Source organism: Lampetra planeri, chromosome 64, assembly GCF_965212315.1.
Source record: "Lampetra planeri chromosome 64, kcLamPlan1.2.h2, whole genome shotgun sequence".
In the NCBI taxonomy this organism is placed as follows: domain Eukaryota; kingdom Metazoa; phylum Chordata; class Hyperoartia; order Petromyzontiformes; family Petromyzontidae; genus Lampetra; species Lampetra planeri.
The window spans coordinates 1236996-1251747 of record NC_136170.1 but is presented as its reverse complement, the minus strand read 5'-3'; the positions used below and the strand labels follow the sequence as shown (position 1 = coordinate 1251747).

Genomic DNA, 14752 nt, shown 5'->3' with positions numbered 1-14752 from the left:
TAAGTCTTAGTGTGTACTATATACTCTTTGGTTCTTTCAGTAAAGTCACGTAGGTAGAAAAATAAAATATAATAAAAAATTATATATCACGACGTTTAGATCGCAACACAAGCGGTCGTCCTCAGGCAGAAAAAATAATACAGCAGTGGAACTGCTGAACCAGGAAGAACACTGCAGTCAGGAAAGCTTCAAATCAAGATTATTTACTATATATCATTGTTTGTACCCAGGTATTATGCATCCCTTTGGAGTCGGGCTGGCCGTAGATGCGTATGTGCATGTATCCATGTACCAATGTATCTACAGAATTTTGTATGATGACTATTCAAGTTTATATCTGACCAGCTAGTTGTGCCTCAGGCTTGTTCCATCTGGGCCAACCCTCTAGCTGCTACCGTAGGCGCACACCAGGCTCAACATCCCTGGTGAGTCGATACAGTCAGCAGCTGACAACACACCAGGCTCAACATCCCTGGTGAGTCGGTACAGTCAGCAGCTGACAACACACCAGGCTCAACATCCCTGGTGAGTCGGTACAGTCAGCAGCTGACAACACACCAGGCTCAACATCCCTGGTGAGTCGGTACAGTCAGCAGCTGACAACACACCAGGCTCAACATCCCTGGTGAGTCGGTACAGTCAGCAGCTGCCAACGCCGAACCCCGGGCGGCGGTTAACTAACCCGGAAAACTCAGCTTGTCTGAGCCTGGGCATGTGGAACCCCCGGTGGAGGAAATTCCACCAAAAGGGTCTTTGGACCTTTCACTGCAACCAGGACTATTTCCAGTCATCTTGACTACGTCTTGCCACTGGGTACAGATGGGGTTGGTCGAGAGTGAGGTTGACGCTGCGCAAATCACCGTAACTTAAATCCAAGTTCTATGCGCAAGTCATGGCACTTTTTTACCATCGTTATTATCCAAGTCCTGTGGCGATGGGCGAGCGACGAAGCAGCAGGCACAGATATGCTGGAAGCTGTAGCCGCAAACCTGCACGCAGGCGGCTCAGGATATTGGTCGTTCCCTCACTGGACCGAAGCAGCAGTGAAGTCTGGCAGCACCCTGAGTCACTGAGCAGCCCTATTCAGGATCACACTGCTCACCTCCATAGTGAGGAAAGGGTTAGCAAAGGTACCCTAAACATTGCCTGCTTCAAAACATCCTGGCCAGCCTACCGAAGCTGGCGGGATCCCATACCTGCGCTCGAAAAATGTGAAAAAGATCAAAGTGATACCATTCGCTGTTGGCGCCTGGAATGTGCGCACTTTGATGGACACATCCGGATCAAAAAGACCTGAGAGACGCACCGCCCTCGTGGGCAGAGAGCTAGCCAGATATAATGTGGATGTTGCTGCCCTGAGTGAGACCCGACTGGCCAATACTGGATAGTTGACTGAAGTGGGTGCAGGTTACACATTATTCTGGAGCGGACGAGGCCAGGAGAGACGTGATGCTGGTGCTGGTTTTGCAGTAAAAAAACACCTGGTCAACCAACTGGCAAGCCTACCCAAGGGTATAAACGACCGTTTAATGACCCTAAAGCTCCACCTAATGGGTAAAAAGGAGGCCACCATCATCAGTGCCTATGCCCCTAACATGACCAACTCTGACGAGATCAAAACCAAGTTTTATAATTACCTGGAAGTCATTATTGCTGCCACAGCCAGCTCTAACAAACTCCTGATACTTGGTGACTTCAATGCCAGAGTTGGAAGTGACCATCAATCATGGAATGGAGTTATAGGTGCACATGGCATTGGAAAATGTAACAGCAACGGCCTTCTGCTGCTGAAAACATGCTCTGAATTTGACGTCATCACCAACACGATATTCCAACTACTAAAGCGCAAGAAAACTTCATGGATGCATCCTCGTTCACACCACTGGCACTTGATTGACTATGTCATCATGAGGAGGAGCGACCGGCACGATGTCAGGGTGACCAAGCAATGTGTGGTGCTGAATGTTGGACTGACCATTGTCTCATCATCTCCAAACTTAACATCCGGATTAAGCCTCCCAGACGCCCACAAGGAAAAAGACGTGTAAAGCGTCTTAACATCACTCGCCTTCAACAGGAACACACCAGACTGGCCTTTGTTGAGGCTCTATACCATCACCTGGAGTCTCTAAGCTTCGAGCATACAGACGCTGAGGCAGACTGGACTGCTCTCAAGACCGTGTTGCATTCTACAGCCCTTAAATCACTTGGTGTGCCCATACGTACACATCAAGATTGGTTTGATGAGAACGATGCAGAAGTCCAAGCACTCCTTGACGAAAAACATCGCCTGCATTAAGCCTATCTGAATGACAGCAGCTCAAGCTTAAAGAAAACTGCCTTCCTCAACATTCGCAGGGTTGTCCAACGGAGACTCAGAGTCATGCAAGACACCTGGCTGTGCACAAAAGCTGAGGAGATTTAGTCCTACGCTGACAGTAACAACACCAAGTGCATCTATAGTGCCCTCAAGCAGGTCTATGGTCGTCTACAACACTCAGGAACTTCACCTCTCCTGAATGCAGATAGAACAACACTCCTCACACAGAAGGACAAAATACTTGCAAAGTGAGCTGAACACTTCAGCGCAGTCCTCAACTAGCCATCATGTATAAATGAGGAGGCAATTGCGAGACTGCCCTAAGTTGAAATAAACCAGTCCCTTGCTGTTCTACCATCCATTGAGGAAACCAGCAAAGCCATAAGCCTCCTCTCATCAGGCAAAGCTCCAGGGTCCGATGCCATTCCAGTGGAAATCTACAAGGCTGGAGGGCATCGCTTAGTCGAGAAACTGACCGACCTCTTCTAGTGGAAATTAGAAGTCGTTCCCCAGGAGTTCAAGGATGCCTCTATAATCCATCTCTATAAGATGAAAGGCAATCGGCAGGCCTGCGACAACCATAGAGGCATCTCCATACTATCAATCACTGGCAAAATCTTGGCGAGAATCCTTCTGAACCGCCTAATTGTCCACCTAGACCACGGTCTGCTACCTGAGAGTCAGTGTGGTTTCAGAAAAGACCGCGGAACCACTGACATGGTATTTACTGCCCGGCAGTTACAGGAGAAATGCCAAGAACAAAATGTTGATCTAGATATGGCTTTCGTTGATCTAACAAAAGCATTCGACACAGTCAGCCGGGAGGGCCTATGGAAGATCATGGCCAAGTATGGGTGTCCAGACAAGTTCATTGGCATCGTGCGCAAACTCCAGGATGGCATGATGGCTAGCGTCAGAGACCAACAAGAACTCTCTGATCCGTTCCCAATCACAAACGGGGTGAAGCAAGGCTGCGTTTTAGCGCCTTTTTCAGCATGGTGTTTTCTGCCATGTTACAAGACTCATTCCAGAACCACAACACTGGGATTAGCTTCATCTACCGTTTTGACGGTGGGCTATTCAATCTGCGTAGGATGCAAGCCAAAACTAGTCTCTGGAAATTAGACGCCATCCAGACGTCCACCCTGCGTCCTTCCCTGTGGAAGAGATATGTGGATGACACTTTCGTCATTTGGCCACATGGCCTCCCAGCATTGAACCATTTCCTGGACCACATCAATACCAGACACCCATCCATCAGATTCACCATGGAAGTGGAGAAAGATGGCAAACTACCATTCTTGGATGTGCTGTTTGAGAGGAGACCTGATGGATCCTTGGGACATTCTGTCTACAGGAAGGCCACCCACACAGATTCCTACTTGAAACCTGATTCCCACCACTTATGACCACCACGCATGACTGGCAACGCAATCTCACCAAAGAATTAGTTTCGTGTTTCCGTGTGCATTTTTAACGTATGAACTTTTTAATGCCATTCAACATAAGTAATTTTGGGGGCTTATATTAAAAATGTATTTGTGATCGATCAGATGATACATTTCTTAAAATAGCTTTGGAACCACTGGATTATAAAATTACACTTTCTCTAACCATGTGGCACAAAGGTGGCTGCTGGTGCTATTTTACCAGATAAAGATATCACTTGCAAAAGTGTAGAGTGTTGAAACAGCACATAGGGCACCGCACTGTGGTTTACGACATGCATTGCTTGTGGTGATCTTGTGCTCTTTCATGGAGTGGCTTCTCGAGGTTTTATTGTACAGGCTGTGTTTAAATGCAAGCTGCTAAATAGGTTTGAGGGGCGAAGCCCCCATTATCTCTCACCACCTGCCACTTGTGGGTTTATCATTCTAATCATTGTGCCACCGTCTTTGCCGACTCAGCACTTGCGAGCAGGGTCAGTGGAACTGCGACAGCCGCCCCTGCTATGGGACGTGCAAGATCCTGGGCGGCTCCTATTTCTCGACCTTCGACAGCAAGACGTACAGATTCCACGGGGACTGCTTCTACACCCTCACAACGGTACCGAAACTGCATTTGTAATGCATTGGCGCATGTGGCAGCGTGAGCTTGAGATGTAACGAATTTCACCCTCCACGATCTTATGAATCATTTTGAGCCAGTGTCACAACTCTATATGCAAATCCAATATCCCATATTCCATTGAGGTCATTGTATATTACCTGCTGTGACATGGCTCAGAAACATGATAATTGATGAAGAAAATAGACTAAAGCTAAAAACTACACAAAGATGCATGGAGAGGGTGCATTTATGGAATTACATTTAGAGATAGAAATATTAACCACGAGGGTTAGAGAACGTACACAAGTTAGAGACATAATGTTGACTGAAGAAAGGTAAGTGGGCAGGATACGTCACTAGAATGGAACGATGGCTAGTGTGGTCAAGACAAACAAAGGGCATCAATTATTTGGTGATGATGCATTGGAAGTGGTGCAAAAGCACAATTAACAAAATAAAACTCAACACTGTGGCATAAAAACAAAAGGAGAGGTGCTATGAAGAACGGGCATTGCCAGGAATGTGACTTTTTCTACAAAGGAGAGAGCACTCCCAACAGGATATCAACTGCGGAGAGATGGATCAATACAATCTGCTCGTGTTCAGCAGTTAGATGGATTATTGCAATGTAGCAATATTAGGGATGGCGACAGCTTGGGTAGGTATTCATGGTTCCACATTGGTGCATATGCATAGACATGTTCATTACATTCCCATGAGTAAATGCAATGTTGTATAATTGTAATGTATTTTTTTCTAAAGATAGTTATTGAGAAAGAAAATAGGAGGCATAACATAATGGACATTCGTTATATATGTACAGCTTTTTCCAATTCAGTGACCTCTAACCTTCTGCTCTGTGACCTCAATATTTTTAGGACTGCACTGGCAACAAGTTCTCCGTACTGGGAGAGTTAACCAAGTGCGAGGGGCGAGATTCTAAGACGTGTCTCAATAGTGTTATCCTCTACATCGATGGCATAAGAACGGTGAGTGTGTGTGGGCATGTACACCCAGATGCGCGTGATTGAGTGTGTGTGCGTTTGCATGCATTCTAAGAGTACAAGCTGCCTTAATCCAAGGGGAGGGCATGAGCACAGAGAGACAGTTTGAGGCATAGATATATTGAGCTAATGAGCAAATCTCTGGTCTCACTGAAGAACAATGACTGCACACACATAAATATCAAGTGAAACTTGTGTTTTCAATTTGAACAAACACTTTTCAGAGCATGTAAAAATGATGCTCATAGTCTGGATGAAGAGGCTTTTAAAGGGTGTTCAAACGTAGTTGTAATCTTCCATGGCTGTTCTCTGACACAAACAATATAACTCAAAAGAAAAATAAAGACCCAAAAAGTGAAATAAAGAAATCACTGGGTTGAACTTAGTATATTTCTAATCAGTTTTAAAAGCAACGAATACGTAATAAAATACTGTTGATTGATTACTATATTGTTAGTGACAACCCTGATATAACCATATTGCTTTTCAATAACTACAAGTGATTATTATTGTTTCAGGTTGTGTTCAAGGCATCAGGGGATGTGCTCGTGCATGAGAATAAGGTGCCTCTTCCATTTGTGTCGGGTAAGCCTTGTGATTGACAGTTTTTGCAATCCATTTTACACCTGCCCTCTTAAATCAACCATTTCAAGCCACAGAACTCAACACATTACAGATATTAAAAACAATTATATAAAAGTGTTTGGACAAATATAAGTCGCTGCTTTGTGAATGTATAGAAATGATGACATATTAAGTCTGTCTGCAATTACACAAATAAACTATTCCATGATGGTTAATCTACAATCATTGTTTAGATCATTTACTCAGGCAGCATGAATTTGTCTTTAAATATGTGTTAAATGCCTAAGCTTCATAACTAAACACTGATTCAGACTTCTGATCTTCACTGCTTGTTTTGCAGATGGTCCAGCTTATGATGTGAAAGTTTTTGTGCATTTGATGACAGCTTGGCATGCACTGTTGGTCTCATGTCTATTTCTTTCAGCATCCGTGACCGTCGTGCAAGAGTCGTCCTTCTACCTCCGTGCAGAAACCAACTTTGGCTTGCGCCTGCGAGTTCAGCTAAAGCCCCTGATGCAGCTGTACATTACCGCGGCCACCGCGTATCACAACAAAACGTGTGGTATGTATGTCTCAAGCTCTGTTCTTCCGTATGCTGCATTGATGTTTTCTTCAGTAAAAAAAAACATGTTATCAGTATTTCGGGGATTTTTTTGATATTATACGTGTGTCGAGTTTTAATGTCAAAATACTTTTTAGCGCCACTCTATAAATAATGATGACAACATTGTTTGTGATGATTGCTCATTCATCACATGATGGCCACGTGCTGCCCTTGGCTGCCCTCCTTTGTGCCACCCCAACTCTGATTGGTTGTCGGTTCACTTATTGTTCCAACACGTTCAACCTAGCGAATTAAGCTGTGCACTAACATTACAATTCCGTGACATCACTAAAGTGAGGCCTAAGTAGCTGTTTCATCCCGTTACTTTGAGTTGAGTGATCCAGTGTGAACCCACCTTAACCGTTGGACAAATGTAAGTTCACATCCCGGGTCAGGGTTTAATCAGCTCAACATTATCCATATGGGGATGATGAAACTAACAGCAGCACTGCACGGGAATGCAACTGTTGTCATATGAATGGAATGGCCCATGTCATAGAAATGTGGAATTATTAACCACAGGGTCAGGGCCAACAACAGAGATGAGCATGGCCCTGTGTTCATGAAAACGGTTCCATCACAGTTGGTACCCGCATTTGAGCTTAAGATTTTGCAGTGTTGGCTTCTTGCTCCGATACACGATCATTATGAAACCACCCAAACCACCTCTTATATTACATCTTGTGACAATTTAACAGGGCTGTGCGGAAATTTCAACGAAGTAACCGGTGACGACTTCACGCATTCCGGCATCGTGGACGCGACAGCGGCGACCTTCTGTAACGTGTGGAAGGCTCAGGCGACGTGCCCGGACCGCGAAGAGGTCACCATGGACCCGTGCTCGGTGTACATCACCAACAGTGAGACGCTTCATGGCGACACAGCTCACAGCACATGTGTGACCAACCAATGCCACGCTGTCATATTCACTTTATTGCTGGATGAGGGCCTCCTCACGCTGTTTATATCATTGTGGGAGGTATTTGACTCTTTTTGACCACACTGGTTAGTGGAAGTTGGAGGGATATAGATAGATATTATGACAATGTATTTTGTTGTACTGCCCTCTGCTGCCCACTGCATAGCCCCACAGCTTATTGCACGTTTTATGCATCGTGGTTGTCTATCCAAGCACTACCCAGACTAAACTCTGATCAACTTTCGAGATCTGTCGAAATCAAGTGCATTCTTGGTGATTTGATCATTGGCTGTTCGCAAAATAAGAATGGATTTCAACATGGAGCTCTCATAGAAAGGAGTCCATCACCCATCAAAGAAAAAAGCGTATTGAATGTGACGCAGAATTATTTCGAACATTACTTCAATTCCTTTTATTCACATATGCATGCAAATTAAACAAATGTAGAAGTGTTCCCATAACTGTAAACATGAAAATTATTGGAATTTTTTTTATGGTTTTTCCATATAGTTGAGTTCATTAACCTGCTGCATTTAAGAACCTGGCATATGGACGGCTGACTGAAACCTTGATTTGAACTCAGGAACTCAGTGGCGCTGATTCAGTACTCTGACGGTAATGGCCCTCTCCCTAAACCACCTGGTTCCCTCACACACTTAGCAATTTTTAGAGGGCAGCGCATATCCTTGCACTTGCCATCTCCTGACCACCTTGCAACTGAGCAAGTGTTTGAACTTCAATATGTGATTTTACCAGCCCTTGCCTCCATAGCTATGGATTGCACATGTGGACCACCATGCCCAGCTAACGTTTCGGGCAGTGGCCCGACAGCTCAAAGGCTTGTGTGTGTCTTATCTGTGTATTTCTTATCTTTCAGATGAATACGCCAAAACACATTGTGGCCTTCTGATGGATAATGACGGTCCATTCTCTACCTGCCACAGTGTGGTTTCTGCAGATGAATATTACATGGTACGTTACCCTTTGCGTGATGATTAACAATATATTTACAGGCAGTCCCCAGGTTACGGAAGGGTTAGGTTCCTGAGAAATATCCGTAACCGGAATTTTTCATATGTCGGAAACTGAACAATTTTCCCCAAAAATCAAGATAAAATCCCATAGCTGGAAATAATTGTGCCTCCCCTACCATTTTCTCTCAGTACCATATCTCGCTGTCGTCCGTTTTCTATCGCTCCCTGTATCCTATCGCTGTACATACACTCTGCACTTCCTATGATTCTTTCATTGCATCGAATATCTACCCTACCACTACCCATTATTAAACTAATGGAACATATACTGTATCCAATTGTTGATTTTAATATTAATTGTTAACAGAAAGCAACACTTCCGAATGTTTACCGTGCATTCGGCTAGGTCTGGACTTCACATACACACACACATACACGCACGCAAAGGTGGAGTAGGCTCTCTACACACGCACACATACACACACAAACACACACAGATACACAGTACATACTCTATTTTTTTTACACGCTTTTTGGGAGCATTTCCGTAAAGTTTAATTTCCGTAAGTCACCCGGGGACTGCCTGTATTTTCGTCTTTTTACTCAATGATATCCTGATTGTATGAGCAGTGTCTTGTCGTAAGATGAATAATCCATTTGGAATTCTCACAGAGCTGTGACTCGTTCAGTGTTAGAAAACGGTTCGTGGAATTAGACATCACAGAAGTACCTCTGAGATCCCTTCAAGTGACCTCTGGTCCACAAAGTAGGAGCATCACTTTTCCACTTGCCCCAACCAAACTCCAGCAAACAGAGCGCACTGTTTCCTATGGGGTTCATCATGCATGTATGTACGTACGTATGATGAACTTATTTCGCACATTACGTAGCCAACTGTGCTAGATCAGGGCCTCACCATGCCGTATGGGTCATGGGGGTTATTTAGACATATGTCACCACATGGGTCAGTGTGGGTTGGTGAAAGCAGAGAGTATGGACAGGAAAGCATAGAAGTACAGTACAATGGGTTTTCATGCAAAGCCTTCTGCTGTTCACCGCGTAGCCCCAGATCCAATGTGAAAACCTGTTTGTGCATGCCAGTCACCTATTAAAGTACTATTCAGGCTCAAACCTGCTTAGCTTTTTAGATATTAGGTAGATATTGACACTACTGGTATCAGCCACTGGTAAGTCCCCTCATTTCCATGTCCTCCTGTACCACATACACCCAATTGGCTCCTTCTTTCCAGCCAAGTCAAAAGCGGATCTCTTACTTTCCACAATGTGGGTTTATTGTCTGGAGAAGAATGATGGGCTACTGCTCGTGATGGCCACATACTTGACACCCTCTCATTAGATTAAAATGGTACTTATGATGAGATCAAATATCCATATTTTTGTACGTCCATTTGTCTATCTATCTAATTGACTGTCCATTTATCTGTTTTTGTTTGTCTCACCGTCTGTGTATCCATTTGTGTATCTGTCCATTTCTTCATCTGTCTTGATCTGACTATTCAATCATCTATCCTTCTGTCCCTCCTTCTCTCTTTGCCCATTCGTCCATTTATAATTCCGTCTGTCCATCCATCCATCTCTCTATCTCAACACCCGTTTGTCCATCTGTCTGTCTGCCTGCACACCACCCCCCACCACCTGTGCAGCGCTGCAAGTACGATACGTGCAGCTGCTCGTATCCGGAGCCGTGCCTGTGCGCTGCACTCTCGGCATACGCGTACGCGTGCGCCGCTAATGGCGTCGTCCTCGTCGGCTGGAGGAGCGACATCTGCAGTAAGCACAGCCGCACGGGTGACGCCAGGGCAGTGAGTTCAGAGATGGGCGAAATGTAAATGACATTTAATTTAAATATGTAATGTAATTACATTTTTAGTTTGTCATTGGGTACCTAAATTACACAGCTCATAACGTTTGTCAATTTATATGTAAGTTATACAAGAACCAGTTATTGGTAATTTATATCTAAATTATATTTCCTCGAGTAATTTGTAATTTGAATGTATTTTTCCGATTACCAAGCAATCATCGTATCGAAATTGCATGCCAGATATCGTCAAGTGTGCCACCAAAGTGAGTTAGTGATATTAGTGATGGAATCACAGTGATGTCACTAGAGTGCTATGTTTCCATGTCTGATTCTGTAACTTTAAAGTCCTTTTTTCTCATAAATGAAAACTTGTGTCGGACGACCCAGAACACGTAACCAATGTATGTATCGACACCATAAGTACTATTAGGAGGGCTCTATCTTCCATACCGTCACCCAACTCAATATACACACCTACCTCAATTCACGCACCCTTCAATTCACAAACCTCCTTTGCTACTCACTCTCGCCTCACCTGTCTCTCTGTCATCACCGTGAACCGACCACAGGCCTCGACGCCGAGAACTGCCCAATCAGCCACGAGTTCAGCTACGCGGCGCCCGAGTGCGGCTCTGCGTCGTGCCGCGCATCCCGCGAAGTGTGTCGGGGGGTGCGCCCCCCGCCGTTCGAGCTGCCATCCCCTTCCCCCGTGGAGGGCTGCGTGTGCGGCGCGGGGTTGTACGACGACGAGCATGGCGTGTGTGTGCTCAAGAGCGATTGCCCCTGCTACTCGGAGATGAGCGGGGACGTGATTCGGGCAGGGGTGACCGTTGATCTGCACGACACGCAGTGGTATGAACCAGCGTTGTGCCAGCGTGTGCATTCCACACTCGTGCTGGGCGACATTGGCCGCGGTCGTTTTTGACATCAACGTTGTCTTGCGCGATCTCGACCACTCTTATCCCAGAGCAGCGGTCTGGGTCTGGTTAATTTATTTGGCGTATTAAGTGCCTCACGGGTGAAACGTTCGCTACTCCACACACACGCACTTTATTAGTTGCAAAGGAATAATTTGACTTTTTAGCCAAGTCAAGTGTCATGGGCACGTTACTAAATAAAATGGTTTATTTGAACACGACTTCAGACATGTCTTTCATGGTCGTGCTATATACACGACGCCTGTATCCACGCCATTTGGTCTCTTTTGTCCGCCAGCACCAATTCACACCCCCCAGCAGAAGGAGTTAGTCATTGCTGGATTTTTATTAAGAATTCAGGAGAAATGTCAGGTTATTTGCACAAAAGCTGTCGTGTATTTATATAGTGATAATGTTGATAATGATGATTAATGTTATATTTGATAAGACCAAGGATGTCTACTCACGCCATGCATCTTTGCTTCATTGTTTGCCCCCTAGTCTGTGCACGGGTGGGGAACTTCACTGCTTTGGACTTTCCCCCATATCTGGTGAGCTACTCTTGTTGCTATTATTGTCCTTCGTAAGACACTGCAGAAACAACATTTATTTTATAGAGAGAGGCAGTCAACTGTAGGCAAAAGTTAAAAGTAAGATCTTGAGCCTGGACTTGAAGAGGGGTAGGAAGCAGCACTTTTGATGACATTCATGAGCACAGCATTATAACAAATATACAATATATAGAAAATGTATAGTACGCTGACATTTTGGGCACTTGCCACATTTGGATCTGTCCTGCCAATGGTAGTTAATTTCACAATAATCAATATTTCAATCAATATTTGTTCTTGGGTTTGGCCAAGCAGTTGATTTATGACAAGATTGTGGCTGTACCCAAAAACAAATATGGATCATTGTATTGACTACACAAAGCTATGTTTTGAGTTAACTTCATAATATGTCACGACCTTATTATCTGCAAATCTGGATATTTAAAGAACCTGTGTTGTGCGTTTGTGCGTGTGCGTTCAGGGAACACATGTGAAGACCCGATGACTTACCACAACTGCAGTGACGGATCGAGTGAAGGCAGTGCTGCCTGTCAAAGAACCTGTGCTAATCCACATTCAATATGCGTAAGTGTCTGTTGAAAGTGCAACCAACCCGACAGTCAAATAAAGGCCTCTTATAGCCATCAGTAGTAACAATACATCTGGAAGGAAATACGTAACAATGCTGTGGTGAAACATAGTACCGCACAAATTAAGCTTTAAGCTGGTGCTAGTTTACCCAGAACATGGCCTGGGTGTATAGCGACAATATATGAATAATTATTGAAGCAGAACTACTGACCTCAGGCTAAATACAGCAGAACTTTGTCTTACGATGGTTTAGGCCATCATGATACTCTTGGTTCGTAGTCCTTGATCACCATATCTATCAAGAGCAGTGGGACAGAGAAGGGCATTGTCCCAGAGAAGGGCATTGTCTCATGATAAAGGAAGTATGAGTCAAACCCCGCTACCAAAACTAGTCGGGAAAAGCGAGTGTAAATATAATAGCTGTTTTTGGGTTGCGTCTTCATTGAAACGGATGATCATCATGATGATAACAATGATCACGATGACAACAGTGCGTTGTGCTGGAGAAGGCTCGACCGACACCTGTGTGGCACCCTCCCGTGCGTGCAGTATAGCCCGGGCTGCGTGTCGGGCTGCGTGTGCCCCGGCGGGTTGCTTGTGGATCACAACGGCAACTGCGTGAGTGAGGAGCAATGCACCTGCGAGCACAATGGGCGGCACTACAACCCCGGAGACACCATTACCCAGCTGTGCAACAAATGGTGAGCGGTCCGCAGTCGCCCTTCTCCAATGTGCATCTTTGTGCTCCCCCCCCACCCCCACAGCAGCAATATCTTGGACTGGTAGTTGTGTGGGCAGTAGAAAGGGGGAAAACATTGGTCAAGGTCGATGTTACCTTGCACGACCTCGACGTTCAAACGATGCCGACCTTGACCACCCACTCGACCGACGCCAGGACCGCACTGTCACACAGCAGTGGTCGGCGTCGGTGTAGGTCATTAGTGTCACATCTCAATTATGGAGTAGTGAAACCGGGAATATATATTATAGAGAGCGGCAGTAACTCAGAGGAACATAATTGGTCTTGAGCCTGCATTTGTACAGGGGTGTGGAGCCGACAGCACGGACAGTTGAGGTACAAAGGTCCATAGTATGAGGGCACAGCAAAATTAGCAACAGGCCCGGGGTTAGGATTGATGATTTAGGGGTGAGGGGTATGTTATATTGTTATTGGTTAGGGTTTTAGGATTTGGGTTTAGGGTTTAGAGGTTATTGCTAGAGACCATTATGGTTAGAGACAGTAGTGCTTTAGACTGCTTTCCTTGCTCCTCATCTATGGCCGCAATCATCTTGGCCTAACACAAAAGGTGGTAGTGACCTCTCACCATGCTACGATCGCGTGTGGGTTGTCTCGTGCAGCACGTGCATGAACGCACGATGGAGCTGTACGTCCAAAGTCTGCCAGGGCCTGTGTTTCGTGTACGGAGAGGGCCACCACACGACCTTCGACGGGAAGCAGTATGTCTTCGACGGGTCCTGCCAGTACATCCTGAGCCAGGTGCGCTGTCAATATGTTTTAGTCATATGCAAATTAATCCACTGCACCCTGCGTGCATCTTATGGTTGGGAAGTTTTCCGTGGTGGGTCGTGAGGACTGGAGTTGAGAAACACTCACATAGAGGCTCATCACGGCCTCTTATTAATATACCACCTGTGTGTGTATTTCGTGCGTATATCTGCGTGGCTTCCTTTTTTCATCAATGGTATATTTGTTGCTTAACCCTACGCTCTGCAACCACTTTGTTGTTTTTCTTGCAGGATTCCTGTGGAAACAGCAGTGGCTCATTCCGAATCACCACTGAGAATGAGCCGTGTGGAACCACAGGCACCACCTGCTCCAAGAAAGTTCACTTTTTCGTCGGGGTAAGGGTAGAATTTAAAGAAAAAAAAATTCTGTATTCAATATATTGTCATGATTTGGGGTCGCAATATGATTCAAAATTTTATTCCATTTTGGTGCATCTTAAAGGTGTCATCTTCAGGAATGTAACAAAGTCACGTTTGTTCTATAGCATTCATTCCATTAACCTCAAGGTAACAACAACTAAGTGGTTAATCTGCGTGTATGTATGTTTGGGGATCTAGATTGTTCCACCAACTTGAGTGAAGGAGCTGTCCTTTGAAAGCTCACGTGGTTTACGTGAATGAGGTCAAACTTACACAAACAGCTTTACTTTTGATCCGATCATTTTATTTATCTGCGCCAGTAATGCATATCTGACTTACTATTTACAATATCGCAATGCATGAAACAAGTTTGCAGCCCTAATTCATAAGCCTTTGTGAAGGGGTGAGGGTCATGTGAGTTGATCCGTAGCATGGGCAGACCTCTAAGGTAGAGTGATACATGTGGTCTTTTTTTGAGAATTCTTCCCTTGCCAAAAAAAGCAGACAAATTATCTATATCCGAATA

General features: G+C 45.0%; 1 protein-coding gene across 6 annotated transcripts in view; it reads left to right on the top strand.

Annotated features, from left to right (window-relative positions):
- The window catches only part of LOC144737071 (uncharacterized), a 69736-nt gene that overhangs the window by 11359 nt on the left and 43625 nt on the right, over positions 1–14752 (top strand). For 5 of the 6 annotated variants that reach the window (XM_078619728.1, XM_078619727.1, XM_078619726.1 and 2 more), the window contains exons 10-22: positions 4228–4366; positions 5248–5358; positions 5892–5958; positions 6383–6520; positions 7261–7422; positions 8359–8453; positions 10120–10246; positions 10850–11132; positions 11699–11748; positions 12230–12333; positions 12889–13040; positions 13699–13837; positions 14098–14208. In XM_078619728.1, the coding sequence (XP_078475854.1) occupies positions 4228–4366; positions 5248–5358; positions 5892–5958; positions 6383–6520; positions 7261–7422; positions 8359–8453; positions 10120–10246; positions 10850–11132; positions 11699–11748; positions 12230–12333; positions 12889–13040; positions 13699–13837; positions 14098–14208 (1678 nt within the window). The remainder of the gene's footprint in view (positions 1–4227; positions 4367–5247; positions 5359–5891; positions 5959–6382; positions 6521–7260; positions 7423–8358; positions 8454–10119; positions 10247–10849; positions 11133–11698; positions 11749–12229; positions 12334–12888; positions 13041–13698; positions 13838–14097; positions 14209–14752) is intronic. The other variant, XM_078619724.1, reaches the window with a different exon arrangement.